This window comes from Erythrolamprus reginae, chromosome 1, assembly GCF_031021105.1.
Source record: "Erythrolamprus reginae isolate rEryReg1 chromosome 1, rEryReg1.hap1, whole genome shotgun sequence".
Taxonomy (NCBI): Eukaryota; Metazoa; Chordata; class Lepidosauria; order Squamata; family Dipsadidae; genus Erythrolamprus; species Erythrolamprus reginae.
This window is the reverse complement of record NC_091950.1, coordinates 315123012-315140490: the sequence shown is the minus strand read 5'-3', so window position 1 is coordinate 315140490 and position 17479 is coordinate 315123012. Positions and strand designations below refer to the sequence as shown.

General features: G+C 40.4%; 1 protein-coding gene across 1 annotated transcript in view; it reads right to left on the bottom strand.

Moving 5' to 3' along the window:
- ARFGEF3 (ARFGEF family member 3) overlaps nt 1–17479 on the bottom strand; it is a 112798-nt gene that overhangs the window by 57632 nt on the left and 37687 nt on the right. The window contains exons 9-13 of the mRNA XM_070733582.1: nt 10953–11057; nt 7811–8135; nt 6388–6500; nt 4100–5004; nt 529–695 (exon numbers count right to left, since the gene is read on the bottom strand). Of these exons, the coding sequence (XP_070589683.1) occupies nt 529–695; nt 4100–5004; nt 6388–6500; nt 7811–8135; nt 10953–11057 (1615 nt within the window). The remainder of the gene's footprint in view (nt 1–528; nt 696–4099; nt 5005–6387; nt 6501–7810; nt 8136–10952; nt 11058–17479) is intronic.

Here is a 17479-nt window from a genome sequence, read left to right as displayed (position 1 = left end):
AATTATACATGAACACTCTGAGTTTTAGGTTTGTGTGCGCTCCTCTTTCATTTTCTCTCACTGAACAATTATTTTCTTTTCTTTAAGTTCCTTAGCAATTTAGTGTCTGGCTGAACTCAGGGAGCTATGAACTGGCGTACATCAAAAAAAGGAATGGCTTTAATGTCCCTTTCCCTGTGTTTGAATCAGGAGGGAAAGGTTGCATTAATTTTTAATTGTGGATTTTTTTCCGATTACAGTAATACTTTACAAACCAGTGTTTAAAAATCTAAACTCTAAATCACTGAAACAGAGGAAATAGACATCTTAATCCCTGTGGTATTTCATGCACCCCCCTTCTTCGAATTCATGCAGCTATGTTCTGGGTTCCAATAACTGATCTCTGACACCACAACTGTGATTATTCTGTTCACACGCATGAGCCGAAGAAAGGTTAAATCTGATCACTGAACTAGAGATTTATAGAACAGGATGTGGCCAAGTGCAACATGTTCGTCACTGTAGGGTCAAGGCAGGCTTTGACCTCACCAATAATACAGGGGAGTGGGCAGGTTTCTTCCGATAGTATTCTGTGTTTGACAGCTTCAGGTTGAGTAGCAGGATGTAGAGAGAGACCGCATAGAGACTGTCTGCATTCATCAGATTCTGGAAGTTAAAGGTGACATTCCCTTCAATTCCGGGAGAATGCATCATGCCTAATAAATACAGAGAGATGGCAATTATGCACAAGAACCAAATTTCAGTCATTTTTAATTTGTAGAAAAGAATGATAATTTATACCACCTAGAAAAGAATAACATGGAGTAATGGCTCTACTGCTGCATTGGGTACTTTTGGTTTAATGATAGTTTTCTGGGTAATTTTAGATACTTACTTACTTACTTACTTACTTACTTACTTACTTACCTACCTACCTACCTACCTACCTACCTACCTACCTACCTACCTACCTATCTACCTACCTACCTACTTACTTACTTACTTATTTATTAGATTTGTATACCGCCCCTCTCCGTAGACTCTGGGCGGCTAACAACACTAGTGAAACAACATATAACAAATCCAATATTTAAAATAGTTTAAAAGACCCTAATTTAAAAACCAAACATACACACAAACATACCATGCATAAATTGTATAGGCCTAGGGGGAAGAGAATATCTCAGTTCCGCCATGCCTGACGACAGAGGTGGGTTTTAAGGAGCTTAGGAAAGGCCTCCCAACTCCCTAGGGACTCTAGACGGCTCACAACCAAAAATAAATCATACAATATTAAAACCTCTAAAAACAATTTAAAAGCCATTTAAATCTGACAGTTGAAAAAAACCCATGTATAATATTTGTGGCTGGATCTCGATGGTACACTACCAGATCAACAGCCCCAAGCCTGCTGGAAAAGCCAGGTCTTTACAGCTTTCTGGAAGGCCAGTAGAGTGGGGTCAGTCTAGTTCTCGAGAGATAGCTGGTTCCGGAGAGTGAGAAAAGCCACTAAGAAGGCCCTCTCCTGCAAACCTGCCAGTTGACATTGCTTAGTTGATGGGATCCGGAGAAGACCAACTCTGTGGGCCCTTATTGGTCGCTGGGCCCTGTTTCTCTCAACCAATCCCTGTTCAATTTTGAAGATGCTCTAAATACCAATAGGATAAATAAAAATAAATAATTGTACTGACTTAGCATACTCCCTTCAGATATGATTTGTACCATAATATGGCTGAATCGGATTTGCTTATGTAAAAAAAAAAAAGTATTCAATAGATATTTTTAGGACAATAAAAACACTGGAATAACATCTCATTCATAGGTCTTTCCTAAAAAAGAAGTCCACAAGTAGTCAGATATTCCTTTAGTTAATAATAATAATAATAATAATAATAATAATAATAATAATAATAATGGCGACACAAGAACAGGCCATTAGAAAAAATGCTGTCAAAGCCAGAATTGAAAAATCAACAGACGATCCAAAGTGCAGACTCTGTAAAGAAACAGATGAAACAATCGATCACATACTCAGCTGCTGCAAAAAGATCGCACAGACTGACTACAAGCATAGACATGATTCTGTGGCACAGATGATCCACTGGAACTTGTGCCGGAACTACCATTTACCAGTGGCAAAGAACTGGTGGGATCATAAGCCCAAAAAAGTGGTCGAAAATGAGCAAGCAAAACTACTGTGGGACTTCCGACTTTAGACTGACTGAATTCTGAAGCATAACACACCAGACATCCTGATTGTGGAGAAAAAGAAAGTATGGATCATCGACATCGTAATCCCAGGGGACAGCAGAATTGAGACGAAGATGCTAGAGAAATTAGTGAAATACGAAGATCTAAAAATCGAGCTGCAACGACTCTGGCATAAGCCAGTGAAAGTGGTCCCAATGGTACTTGGCACGCTGGGCGCAGTACCAAAGGATCTCAGCGGACATTTGAAAACCATCGGAATTGACAAAATCTCCATCTGTCAATTGCAAAAGGCCGCTTTACTGGGGTCGGCAAACATAATTTGCCGCTACATCACGCAGTCCTAGGTGCTTGGGAAGCGCCCGACTCGTGATGAAATATGAAATCCAGCATAGTGATCTTGTTTGCTGTGTTATATTGATAATAATAATAATAATAATAATAATAATAATAATAATAATTAAAAAAAAAATTGGCTGGAAAGTTATAAAAAAGGCTCAGGGGTATTTATATAATAATAATAATAATAATAATAATAATAATAATAATAATAATAATAATAATAATAATTTATTAGATTTGTATGCTGCCCCTCTCCGAAGACTCTGCACTGAAACTCATAAGGCTTTTAAAAGATATTATTTTCTGTCTGAATATATAATGATACAGTAAAACAGAAAGTGGAGCAGAAACTGGAGCAGATGGGGAAGGCGCAAGGTGTCTGCCTCCACACCGCTCATGTTTTATGCATGGATGCTGTTCTTGCTGTGGGACTGGAGATGGGAAGCCACAATCCAGACTGTTGGCCTCACGTGTTTAGGTAAGGAAACGCTCTGGTTGAGGCCAGTTTAGACTGCAATGTGGTTTTGCTTGCAGGCAGCTTTCTCCAAAGTGAACTTGACACAGGGCAGATTGCTTAAGTTATTATCAGCCGCTTTGCTCTAATTATTCTGACTCCTTTAAAAAACAAAGTTTTATCCGTCCCTTTATTTTATTTTATTTATTTTTTTAAAAGGCTTTATGGAAGGTTTTGAAATAATTAAGCAGGAATGCAATATTGTGTTTTACTATATTGCTCTATTCCTTTTCAGAATTTGCAGATTTTACTTTACATAATTGCAATTTCTGAATTCCTTTTCCTATAGCTGTTGCTGCCTGGAGCCCTGATTCTCATCTCACATAAAGGTTTTAAGAGACTTTCAGGTACTTGCCAAACCCCACAGCTTAAAGCCCTTTCTCTCACTTAGGGGTGTGAAATTTACAGCATCAGGTCGTCACGTGACACATTGCAATGTTTTCCCCCTTCACTAAACCAAGGTAGGGGTGGGGGACGTGTGTGACACATCTAGCCCTCAGGCCACGAATTTGACACCCCTGGTCTAACTCCAATCCTTAAATTTCAGAGGGTCTCAGAGGAGATTTGAAAACCATTGGAATTGACAAAATCTCCATCTGTCAATTGCAAAAGGCCACTTTACTGGGATTGGCAAACATAATTCACTGCTACATCACGCAGTCCTAGGTGCTTGGGAAGCACCCGACTGGTGATGAAATACGAAATCTAGCATAGTGATCTTGTTTGCTGTGTTGTATTGGCATAATAATAATAATAATAATAATAATAATAATAATAATAATAATAATAATTTATTAGATTTGTATGCCGCCCCTCTCTGAAGACTCAGGGCGGAGTAGTTAAAGTAAAATCACACACACACAAACAAACACATGGAGAAACAGGTAGATAAGTAGGCAAGTAGGCCCGCGGTCCCCACGTGCCCCATTTTGGCTGCCAGAGGCACCGCTGGCTGCTCCTTTGCTATCTCCAGGCAGGCCTCACAGGCCGGTTTGACCCCCTGTTCCAATACAATAGAAGAATATTAATGGGAAAGTGAGTGAGCAGCTTACAAACCTGAGCAAAAAGTTGAAGCAAAGTTCTGGAGAGCCAAATCCACCTCTTCTACTGTAGCAAGAGCTATAAGATGAGGGAGGAGAGTTTCAAGAGACTGAATAAACAATCTGGCACTGTGCTGATCTGCTTCCTGGTTCTTAAGTAGCTTCAATGAGAGGGCAGCAGTTCGTAAAGACTTGTGACCAGGACAATCTCGTGGCGTCTGTTCTTCGTCAGCTAAAGAACAGTTGTCCGAACCTATATCCGACACATCTGACCTTCCAGAGTCTTTTTCTGCTGCCATGGAATATTGGTCACACGAGTCAAATTCAGTTCTGGAAAGATCCTGGTCTTCCACACTGAAATTACTCTCGCTGTATCTAGATCCACACGAACGGGCCTTGCAATCCACTGAAAGGAAATTGGTTATATCTGGGTAGACAACGTTATGGCTCCGTTGAACTACATCGGGTTGGTCAATTGTTTCTGATTCTGGCTCTTTATAATGGATTTCTTTGCCTGCCTGTCCAGCTGGGGATTGCAAAGAATTTTTACGAATGTCAGAATTCGGTGTCGTCTGTCCCATATCTCCTTCTAAGGTGGTCTGCCCGGTATCAGTGGTAACACTGATACTAATGTCAGGACTCTTTTCATGGCCCGGCTCCCAGGGGGCATGTTCTGATGACAGGATACGCCTTTGCCACCTAAAATCAGCATCGTTGATCTCCATGGAATCTCTACTGGTCTCAGCTCCCTCTTTTAACTCGTCCAGCCGTCGGAGAAGCAGATGTATCTGCTCCTGATCCAGACCCTTTCCTTGACTTAACTCATCCAGAGTTCCAAGCAGGGCACAGACGCAAGACACTGAGGCGTAGCAGGCTTCAATGCCACCTTTTATGCAGGCTTCAGTCATCCCGTCCAAGATTCTACAATGTGGAGAAAGATAAGACACTCTTTACTGTTATGGACCTCTCCCCTTTCCCAAGAGGTCTGTAAGGGACATGCATAATCGCACCATTGTGCCTACCGTCCCTGTCCTACTGTCCTATTTGTCTTCTTTTATCATTACTTTCTATGTTATGCTTATATAAACTACTACCCTATAGTTGATTGACAAACAAACAAACAAATAAATAAATAAAATTATACAATGGATAAAGTATTTATACTGTAAAAACAGAGGGATGGTTTCACCTCTTTGGTAATGAGTGAGCAGTTGATTAATGACCGTACTTTTAAGAGTAAAAGATGCACCTTTTTCCTCCCTAAAAGAGGTTGAATGTAGCTCTGACTGTAGCTCCCTTCCCCCCAGCCCTAACTATCTGATAATGATCTTCCGAGCTCTTACCTTGCAGGTTCTTTCATTGTTACTCTTTGCAAAGAATGTTTTCCAAGCCCTAAGTCTTTCTAGGGTTTTTTTCATCGCTCTAACTTGCTTTGAATAAGTTTCTTTCCAGCCCTTACAAGGTGCTAAGAATGTTCCCAGATCTTACCAGCTTGCAAACTGTTTCATTGTTACTCTCTCTGAAGAATGTTTTCCAAGCTCTAAGTCTGTGCAGGATTTTTTCCATTGCTCTACTTGCTCCGAATGTTTTTTTCCAGGTGCTAATGATGTTCCCAGCTCTTACTGGCTTGCAAGTTCTTTCTTAGTTACTCTCTCTGAATAAAGTTTTTTTAAAGCCCCAACCAGGGAATAAAATAATGTGCTGAAGCTGACCAGACTAAGAACGTTAGCCAGATGAAAACCCAATAAGCAGATTCTTTTCCCTATTTTCCTCCCAAAAAACTAAGATGCATGTTATACTCCGAAAAATATGGTAGATCCATATGATTAATTAACAAAGGCATCATTTGATAAAAAAAATTCTTGCCTTTTATTGTATTCCTGTCATAGATTATATTCCAAAGGGGGGGAAAAATCATAATTAACTGTAATTAATCCCCCCTCTCAAAATATCTATGATGCATACCAGCATATTTTAGATCCAAAGGTCTTTATTCTGAACAGAAAAAGCTTCTTGGATGAGAAGCAAAACGTATTCAAGGAAAAACAAAGGAAGTCCAGTGGTATTTTTAAAAAGCAAATTTGGGACAAACATAAGCTGAGAATCTCCATAGACATTTTGCTCATTTTATAATTATTTAACAGATTCTTAGTCTTTTAGGTCTGCGCACTCAGTTGAAGAAGAAGACTCCTAATTACAATTATGCAAAGCCTATTGAATTAAATACTGTCAAAGAACAAAATATTTTGTTCAAGCAATCAAGCAATACAATTATCAAATATTGTAAAGCAATGGGTTACATACAGTTTAAGAAGGTCCAGGTGGGATTTTCTTTTTGAAATTGATCTCTTTCTTGACTCCGGTTCTGTGGAGCAGGGACCTGCTAAATCACAAAGCCGCCGAGGACTTCCAAGTATCTAAAGATAATACAAATTAGCAACATTCCAATAAATACATTATTTTAAAGTCACTTTGAACAGCGTATACATTTAATCAAGAAATAAATGTTTCCCAGTTAATCTTGAAATCACTTGTAAAATTTATGCAGGAATTCATGCAAAGAACAACTTTATTATTGATTGTATAACAGCTGCTTCTTTTATCACAGTATTGTTTTCTAAACTTTATTGTTGAAGACAAACACATAGGACAAGACAAAGACGTAAGATAAAGTTATAAGGTTGTGATGGCGATCCTATGGCACATGTGCCAGAGGTGACACACAGAATCCTCTGTGAGCACACACACGATCGGCAACTGTTCTTGTGGTTTCTGGTGTACACATGCGCGCCGGCCAGCTGGTCTTCCCGCTTGCCAGAGTGCCGGAGCAATGGAAACCCGAAAACCATCTAGACATAAAGATAGTTTTCCCCCCGTGCCATCACTCTGTTAAGCACAGAATTCCCACAGCACTATCTTGTAGTAGTAGGGCTGTATTGCTTTTATCCTTCTCAGCTTTCCTACTACGTTCTCCTATTAGTATTTAGATTTATGATTTATTACTCAATATTTTTATTTATTTATTTATTTTGTCCAATACACCACACACATTGAAGACAATAAACATGTAGTAATGTAGTAATATATATCAAGGAAATATATATTGTAATGTAGTAATATATATCAAGGAAAGGATAGAAGAAAAGATTGAAGAATAGAAGAGAAGATACATGAAAGGAAGTGGATAGTCTTAAGGGAAAAATAATGGGGGTCCGGTAATGAGTTCCACGCTTTGACAACTCAGTTGCTAAAGTCATATTTTTCACAGTCACGTTTGGATTTTATCATTGTATTTTATGATTTATGATCTATGACTTATCACTCTGATGTTTGTATGTACCCTGAGAGCTTATGCACCAGAGACAAATTTGTTGAGTGTCCAATCACACATGGCCAATAAAGAATATTCCAACATTCCAAAGAGTTCGTAATTCATAATTTAATCGCAATTGGAGTTCACAAATTTAAAATTTGGAAGCTGACCAAGGAGAGATTCAACCCAGAAATAAGGAAGAACTTTCTGACAGTGAGAGCGATCAACTGGTGGAATGGCCTGCCTGCAGAGGTTGTGAACGCCCCAACACTGGAGATCTTCAAGAAAAGACTGGACTGCCATAGGTCAGGAATAATATAGGGTCCCCTGCACCAGGAGGTTGGACTAGAAGACCCACAGTGTCCCTTCCAACACAAACTATAAATAAAAATCAACCAGGGAGTGTAAATTCACCTCTTTCATGATCTTGATAGCTTCTACTCTGTGCTGGGGTGGAGGATACAGAAGCATTCGATGGTAGAGAGATTGCAGAACAGGCTTCATGGACTCCACCGAGCCCACCAACCGAACAAGCTCCGCGGCAATGTAGTAGATAGTCCGTGCAACAGGACTACTAAGGGCAGGGGCAGTTGTAGAGCAGCCTGATCCTCGGCCATGATCGGAGACTCCGGAAGAAGGAGAATCGGCTTCATGACCAGTGTTGCTGTGAGCAGATGTAATAGTTTTGTCATGAACCGGATTGCCCAAGATTACTATCAGGGCTGGACACAGCTGCTTCCTGGAAAAAAATAAATTAAAGAAATAGTGTGGGGAAAAGGAGTGAATGATACAGTGTCTGAAGAATTAGTTAAAATAGTTATGTTGGAAAAGAAAGTACAGTTCTATTGAAAAAGTTCTGTCGAATAATCGAAAATAACTGAAACATAGAATGGTTCACTTACAAAAAGAAACAGGCTTTTTGGTATTTATTTATTTGTTTGTTTGTTTGTTTGGATTTTATTTTATTTTATTTATATGCTGCCCCTCTCCGTGGATTCGGGGCGGCTAACAACAGTGATAAAACAAAATGTGACAATCCAATAGTAAAACAATTAAAAACTCTTATTATAAAACCAAACATACATACAAAACATACCATGCATAAATTGTAAAGGCCTAAGGGGGAAAGAATCTCAATCCCCCCATGCCTGATGGCAGAGGTGGGTTTTAAGAAGCTTACGAAAGGCAAGCTGGGTGGGGCCAATTCTAATCTCTGGGGGGAGTTGGTTCCAAAGGGCCGGCGCCGCCACAGAGAAGGCTCTTCCCCTGGGTCCTGCCAAACGACATTGTTTAGTTGATGGGACCCGGAGAAGGCCCACTCTGTGGAACCTAACTGGTCGCTGGGATTCGTGCAGCAGAAGGCAATCCCTGAGATAATCTGGTCCGGTGCCATGAAGGGCCCACCAACCCTTCATCCCTTTTCATCTACGTGCCTTAAGTTGCACTGGTTTTTGACTGATTTTTGTCCTTATTTCATACTCATACACTGGAAAGTGGAATGTGAGCAAGGGAAAAAAAAGATCATAAGTACTCCTTGAGATATGGAACCTGCTAATTACGGTTGCATGTCAGGACAGATATTAAACAAAATGGCCTCACTTAATGCCCTCACCCCTTGATGCAAACATAAAGTGGATACAAATGTTTGTTAAATGGAGCACTTGGTGCCTCAGGGGTAGAGAAGGTCCTTGGAGGCCCAAGGTCACCTTTCCCAGTCTCCCAAGGATACTGCACCCCCTGAGCTCTATTTCTTACTCCTCAAGATCCCCATAGTCTTTTAGCCTCCTTTCCACCCGGCAAGCAAGGGGAGATCAGGCCAGCAAAAGTTTTCAAATTCCAGCATGGAAAGGGAAATCAGGTCGGGAACTAAAATGACAAATTTATCTTTCATTCAAATAACTTGTTCAATCCATGAGTTATTTTGAGACCTCCTTGAATAACTTTTCTGCTGTTTATTCTGTTTCTTCTTGGATATTTCCAACTTGTTCTATAGCTCCATGGGTATGGAAATGACACTCTCTGTAGGCATAGTAATATTTACAGTGCCTCGGTGGTTAGAGTGCCATACTGCAAGCTACATCTGCTGATTACCGGCTGCCAGCAGTTTGGCAGATCAAATCTCAGTAGGCTCAAGGTCGACTCACCCTTCCATCCTTCCAAGGTCAGTAAAATGAGGACCCAGATTGTTGGGGGCAATAGGCTGATTCTCTGTAAAACCCTTAGAGAGAGCTGTAAAGCACTGTGAAGCGGTATATATGTCTAAATGCTATTGCTACTTTGTCCAAATGATACCCCGTCTTCTTTAAAAGCAATATTTTAATGCAAATTTTCATCCATTTTCTGAATTCCTTGCGGGGTTAATTTTCTTCAGCATATGAGCATTAGAGAAGGCTACCAGCCATAGATGATAGACATACTATTTTCAGAAAAGAAACTTTAAGTCATTCGGAGAACCGGTGAATATTACCTCTGATTGGCCATGGCCCCATCTCTTCTCTGCCTCTCGAATCCCAACCGATCAGGGGATTTTTCAGTAACCTTCCCCCTGCCACCACCACCCTTAGCCATGCCCACAGAACTGGTAATTAAAAAATTTGAATCCCACCCCTGAAAAAAAAGATATTATTTCTGCTTAACTATATTTATTTATTTATTTATTGTTAGAGTTGAAAGGGACTATGAAGGCCATCGAGTTCAACCCCCTGCCCAAGCAGGAACCCTATAGTACACCAGTCAAGTGGCAGTTCAATCTTCTCTTAAAAATGTCCAGAGTGTTGGAGTTCACAACGTCCGCTGGTAGGTTGTTCCATTGGTTGATTGCTCTGACCGTCAGGAAGTTCCTCCTTATCTCCATGTTGAATCTCTCCCTGGTCAGCTTCCAGCCGTTGTTCCTCATCCGGCCCTCTGGTGCCCTGAAGAATAAAGGGATCCCCTCCTCTCTGTGACATCCCCTCGTATACTTGTAGACTGCTATCATCTCCGCTCTGGCCCTCCATTTCTCTAGGCTATCCATGCCCAGTTCCCTCAGTCTCTCTTCGTAAGTCTTGGTTTCCAATCCCTTAATCATCTTGGTTGCTCTTTTTTGCACCTTCTCCAGAGTTTCAATGTCTCTTTTGAAGTGTGGTGACCAGAACTGAATACAGTACTCCGGGTGTGGTCGGACCAGGGCATAGTAGAGTGGTATTAAGACTTCCCTGGTCTTGGAGTGTATTCCCCTGTTGATGCAGCTTAGGATTGTGTTGGCTTTCTTAGCTGCTGCTGCACATTGTTGGCTCATGTTTAGTTGATTGTCCACCAAGACTCTGAGGTCTCTTTCGCCGTCGCTACTGCTAAGAGGGGTTTCTCCCAGGTTGTATGTATGTCCAGGGTTTTTTCTGCCTAGGTGAAGGACTTTGCTCTTGTCGATGTTAAACATCATTTTGTTGGTGTGGGCCCACTGTGTTAGTCTGTCTAGGTCTTTCTGTAATTTGAGCCTGTCTTCTAGGGTGTTGGCCAAAGAAGATTTCTATAAGGCTGACATTTTATTCTTGGCATCACTCAAAGCAGATCTACTTACCAGATGAGGTCAGTGAATCCTTTGTGGTGGTGCATACCAGAAGAGAAGCTGTTCAGCATGGAAAGAATGCATTCCAGGTAGAGAAGCTGCAACTGCTGATTTTCACTGAAAAATGGAAACACAAAGCACAGCAGGTTCACTTCCACAAGGATAATGAAAAAGCAAGCGCTGCATACTTTCCCACGAGCCAGAAAAAAGGAAGTCCTCTCCAAGGGCATGGCAAGGAAAAGCAGCTGTATGCAATTATGGGGGTCAAAACTATACCTAGTGCTGTAACTTGTGAAAATGAAAGGTGATACATTGCTGAAAACATTCACTAAGCAGTTTAACTATTTGGGTGCAATAATAAGAACATGTTCCTTCAACTGATTTGATGTAACAATACTGTGGGAATGACTTTCGGAAACTAGGCCCAGAGGCACTGTCGAGGCCCAGGGCTGTCAAACCAGGCTAGATGCGTCGCGTCACGTCCAGGCCATGCCCACCCCAGCTCTGCGAATGGGGAAAATGTCACATGACAGCAATGTGACGTCACAAGTTTGACACCTGTGGTCTAGGGCAGTGTTTCCCAACCTTGGCAACTTGAAGATATTTGGACTTCAACTCCCAGAATTCCCCAGCCAGCATCCGCTGGCTGGGGAATTCTGGGAGTTGAAGTCCAAATATCTTCAAGTTGCCAAGGTTAGGAAACACTGGTCTAGGGAATGGTCAGATAAGAAACACTACAGCACACAGCTGGATATTGGCTGGGGAATGGCTCAAAAGAGAACCTCCCTAATTTCTCAGAAGGAGACGGTAGGAGGATTGTAGTTTCACGTCTATGAGATTTTGTTAATGTAATCAGAGGATGATTCAGAACTGCAAAAATAAAAAAGAACAATTGCTACCAGTCTGCTTTCTATTGAGGGTGTGTATACTGCACGAGTCAAAAAGAGGACTGTGAAAATATTTGTAGGCTCCTCACATCCTGGACATAAACTCCTACATGCACACGAAGACAACTGAACGTCATCATTCTTCTAAACAAATGATCCCCTCAACACTGTCAACCTGTTTCCTAAGTCTGCACCGCTATTAATCCTCTCATTGTTCCCATCATCCATCTCCTTTTTACCCACCTCGGAAGGATGGAAGGCTGAGTCAACCTTGAGCCGGTGGTGAGATTTGAACTGGCAAATTGCTGGCAGTCGGCAGTACTGTATGCTAATTACTGTGCTACATTGGTATACTATAAGGTCCCTTTCAACTCTAATAATAGACAGAGAGACAGACAGACAGACGATGATAGATAGATAGATAGATAGATAGATAGATGACAGATAGATAGATAGATAGATAGATTAGATAGATAGATTAGATAGATAGATGATAGATAGATAGATGATAGATAGATAGATAGATAGATAAACAGATAAGTAAAATGATAAGGTTCCAGTTGCAATGAACATTTTATTCATCATTAAAAGGCAGCAATGTGAAGCTAATTAGAATTCCTTAATGAGAGAATTTTAGATGAAATGCTGTAACTGGGAAGTCTCCGTTTTATATCACTGTCCCATGTGATCACAAGAAGGGCCTTCGCCATCCAGGCAACTTAATATTCCAGGAGATAATCATTTAAGTATTTTGATCTAAGTCATTAGGGGTCTACATGCAAGTACCAAATTATGAAGCATATTAATCTTCGCTAATTTTTCTTCTGCTCAACAATTTCGCTTTGCTCACAAATAACCCAGCAAGAGAAAATAGAAATAATAATGATTTAGCTAGCTATTACACCAAGTAGAAAATAAAGAAAATCTCTATCTTATTGCCCTTGGTGAATTCCATTGTCTCATTTTTTAAAAAAAAGAAAAAATGATGATGCCACTGTTGGAGAAAGGGAAATCTATCTTCGCTTCGTGACTTGCTTCATCCACATGTCTCCAAGCACAAACACATTTATGTTTTGCACATTAAAGAAATCTAAACTGCAAACTTGCAAATACATACCTTGTTTAGATGTGGAGCCATAATAATGCATGTCTAAAGGATAATTAATATTTTAAGATACATTTCTCTATGCTTTTTTCTGATCTAGCTACTTGGGAAGCAGAGAAGAGGTGGGCTGCTCTCAGTTTGAACCGGAAATAAACTGCTGATAATGTGACGCAACCGGTTCGGTGGGTACCAGTCCATGGAGGCTGCCATCTTTTTTTGAATCTTTTTTTGGGGGGGGAATTTTTCCCCATTTTTTTCCCCATGGCATACCTAGAAGCCAAGTGTCTGGCACCGATAACACAACTACTCTCCAAAAGGACCTGATAGATAGATAGATAGATAGATAGATAGATAGATAGATAGATAGATAGATAGATAGATAGATAGATAGATAGATAGATCTGAGTGGTCTAACACATGGCAACTCCAAATCTCAACTAGCAAATGCTCTGTCCTACACATTGGGAAGAAGAATCTGAACTCCAAATACGAACTGAATAATCAAATTATCACAGATAATCCCCACTCGGTTAAAGACTTTGGTATACTAATAACAAAAGATTTAAGTGCCAAAGCCCACTGCAACAACATAGCAAAGAAGGCTTCAAGAGTTGTAAACCTAATCCTACGTAGCTTCTGCTCTGGCAATCTCTCACTACTTACCAGAGCTTACAAAACTTTTGCCAGACCCATCCTCGAATACAGCTCATCTGTTTGGAACCCATATCGCATCTCAGACATTAACACCCTTGAAAATGTCCAAAGACACTTCACCAGAAGAGCCCTTCACTCCTCCACTCGAAATAGAACGAGACTAGACTTTCAATCCTGGGCCTAGAAAGTTTAGAACTAAGACGCCTTAAACAAGATCTAATTATTGCCCACAAGATCATATGCTGCAATGTCCTGCCTGTCGGTGACTACTTCAGCTTCAACCACAACAACACAAGAGCACACAACAGATTTAAACTTAATATTAATCGCTCCAAACTTGACTTTAAAAAATATGACTTCAGTAACCGAGTTGTCGAAGCGTGGAACTCATTACTGGACTCCATAGTGTCATCCCCAAACCACTAACAATTTACCCTTAGATTATCTATGGTTGACCTATCCAGATTCCTAAGAGATCAGTAAGGGGCGAGTACAAGTGCACTAGAGTGCCTTCCGTACCCTGTCCTATTGCTCTCCTATATCTCCTATACCTTTCTTCTATTCCTATATCTCTTCTTCTATTCTTTCATTGATAGGTTCTATTCCTATATCTTCTCTTCTCTTCTTTCTTAGATATATTTTACTAGGAGTATCTCCTCTATAAACTTCATCGTGTATTTTACTATGTGTATATAGATATATAACCACTGAAACCCTCATTGTGTATTGGACAAAATAAATAAATAAATAAATAAATAAAAATAAAACAATGCATGCAATATCTTGTTTTCAGCTCTTTGTTTTGAATTTTTTGGGATTTTTTTTTTGCCACTATGCATGCGTAGGGGTGTACCCATGAGTTGGGGCCATACAGCTCAGGAGGAAGCTAACCGGCAGAGAGGTAGAGTTAGAACCCACCCCTGAAGCAGACAAATGTATGGTCCTCTTCTTCAAACAGCCTGCCAAGGTCTACTATCCCAATGATAGTAGTATCAGTAATGCAAGAGAATCATATACAAGGAGACAGACAGAGAGCGAGAGAGAATTCCTATGAGATGGCAATTAGAAGAAACGAAAGCATTACAGGAGAAGAGCATAATGAATTATTCTACATGTACAGCCCTGAAGGAAAGCAGAGCTGGCAGGATTTAGGCTTTCTGTTTAAGATATGGGCATGGAAATTGCTTCCTGCTCAAGATTGCTCATTCTCAAGGGGAGAAAAGAAAGAGAGAAACACCCTTTCCACAATATTCTTCCGTGTTTTTGATTGGTAGAAAAAGAAAAATGGAATTGTTTCGTTTCTGTTTATGCTTTGGAGTCCCACTTATAATTTCAGTGCTTTTTATTTCCTTACTGTTCTCTAGGATTTATAGATTTTTCTTTGCTTACTGGCAGATAATCCCCTTTTCTTAAATTCTCCTACACATGCTGGTCGAGTGATTCTAGGGGATGTTGCAGGATTCTAACAGGGAAATAACCAGGGGCTTATAGTATTAAAAACAGAACAGAATATACTTCTATGATAAGCAATGATGGTTTAACGGCCATGCTTAAAAGAGGCCGTTTCAATGGTTATCTCCATCAAAATTCTATAAATTATTTGATCTTCCCACCTAGACTCTCCAATTCCTAGTAGGTTTTTACTACCAACAGTGGAACAGATCATAGGAGTTGCCTTCTTTTTACATTTATTTCTCAGGTTTTATTTAAGTAAAATAAAATAAAATAAATCAAGCTTGAGTCCTGGTGAATCCATAGAGTCATCAATGTATTTTTTGAAGGTACAATATAAAATGATTTTATGACATCCTTTATTCAAGGTGATATTTTTCCCCATGTCCTTACAACCTTGGTAAGTCCTTGAGATCCTTCAATCTTGCTTATCTTGTATTCTCAAACACAGTCAACCAGATACCCTCAGTACTGAGACCTTACAATTGTTCATATTTATCAAGAATATTCTTATCTTAAAAGGTGGGATGTTACTTATTACAATAAAGAAATAATAGATGATAATAGTAAACCACTCTTACAATAACACTGTTGAAATAATTAAAAACATACCCACCAATGCAATAAACTTCTCTAACAAACTGCATGCAATTAAAAGATAATTAGATATCACTTGCAAATAATTATAGTTATTTAAGTGCACAAGTAATTACAGTTCCTAAACTTATAGAGATTTATATATTATGCTTCTCCCCAAATAAGATTGGGTCTTATTTTATTTTGACCTCTGTAATAAGGGTTTGGCCTTATTTTTTGGGAGATCTTATTTCTCTACCCTCCCACCCTCATCTACTGGTACAAGGCAAGGGGGTGGGGAAAGCATTCCCTCCTGCCAGCTTCCTGAAGGGTCGCAGCAGGTCATCCACGAAACAGCTGATTCGCAGGTACCACTTAGGCCGTGGCCTCCAGCAAGCCTGGCTGCTTTTGCAGCTGACTGCATCCACAAAAGCAGCAGGAGGCCAAGCGACTTGCACCCTCCTTACATAACAGTGATTATCATAGCAGACAATTTCGTCCATGGAACAGCTGCCTAGTGGGTGCCGCTTTAGCTTCTGCCTCCAGCAAGTGTGACCACTTTTTATTATTATTTATTATTATTTATTTAGTACTATTTATTACTATTTATAATTATTTATTATAATTATTAATAATTATTAATAATTATTAATAATTATTAATAATTATTAATTATTAATAATTATTATTAATAATAATAATAATAATAATAATAATTATTATTATTATTATTATTATTATTATTATTATTATTATTATTATTATTTAGATTTGTATGCCGCCCCTCTCCGCAGACTTGGGGCAGCTCACAACAGTGATAAAACAATATACAATGACAAATCTAATATTAAAAGTCTACAATAATAAATCTAACATTAAAAATCAAAAAGCCCCATTATTTAAAAATCATACACACAACATATCATACATAAAACTACATAGGCCAGGGGAGATATCTCAGTTCCCCCATGCCTGACGGCAGAGGTGGATTTTAAGGAGTTTACGAAAGGCAAGGAGGGTGGGGGCAGTTTTAATCTCTGGGGGGAGCTGGTTCCAGAGGTGGGGGCCGCCACAGAGAAGGCTCTTCCCCTGGGTCCCGCCAGCCGACATTGTTTAGTCGACGGGACCCAGAGAAGGCCAACTCTGTGGGACCTAACCGGCCACTGGGATTCATGCGGCACAAGGCGGTCTCACAGATATTCTGGTCCGATGCCATGAAGGGCTTTATAGGTCATAACCAACATTTTGAATTGTGACCGGAAACTGATCGGCAACCAATACAGACTGCCAAGTGTTGGTGTAACATGGGCATACCTAGGGAAGCCCATGACTGCTCTCGCAGCTGCATTCTGCACGATCTGGAGTTTCCGAACACTCTTCAAAGGTAGCCCCATGTAGAGAGCGTTACAGTAGTCGAACCTCGAGGTGATGAGGGCATGAGTGACTGTGAGCAGTGACTCCCGGTCCAAATAAGGCTGCAACCTGTGCACCAGGCGAACCTGGGCAAACGCTCCCCTCGCCACAGCCGAAAGATGATGCTCTAATGTCAGCTGTGGATCGAGGAGGACACCCAAGTTGCAGACCCTCTCCGAAGGGGTCAATAATCCCCCCCAGGGTGTTGGACGGACAGATAGAATTGTCCTTGGGAGGCAAAACCCACAGCCACTCCGTCTTATCAGGGTTGAGTTTGAGTCTGTTGACACCCATCCAGGCCCCAACAGCCTCCAGGCACGGGCACATCACTTCCACTGCTTCGTTGACTGGACATGGGGTGGAGATGTACAGCTGGGTATCATCTGCATATCACCCCATGCCCTTGGATGATCTCACCCAGCGGTTTCATGTAGATATTAAATAGCAGGGGG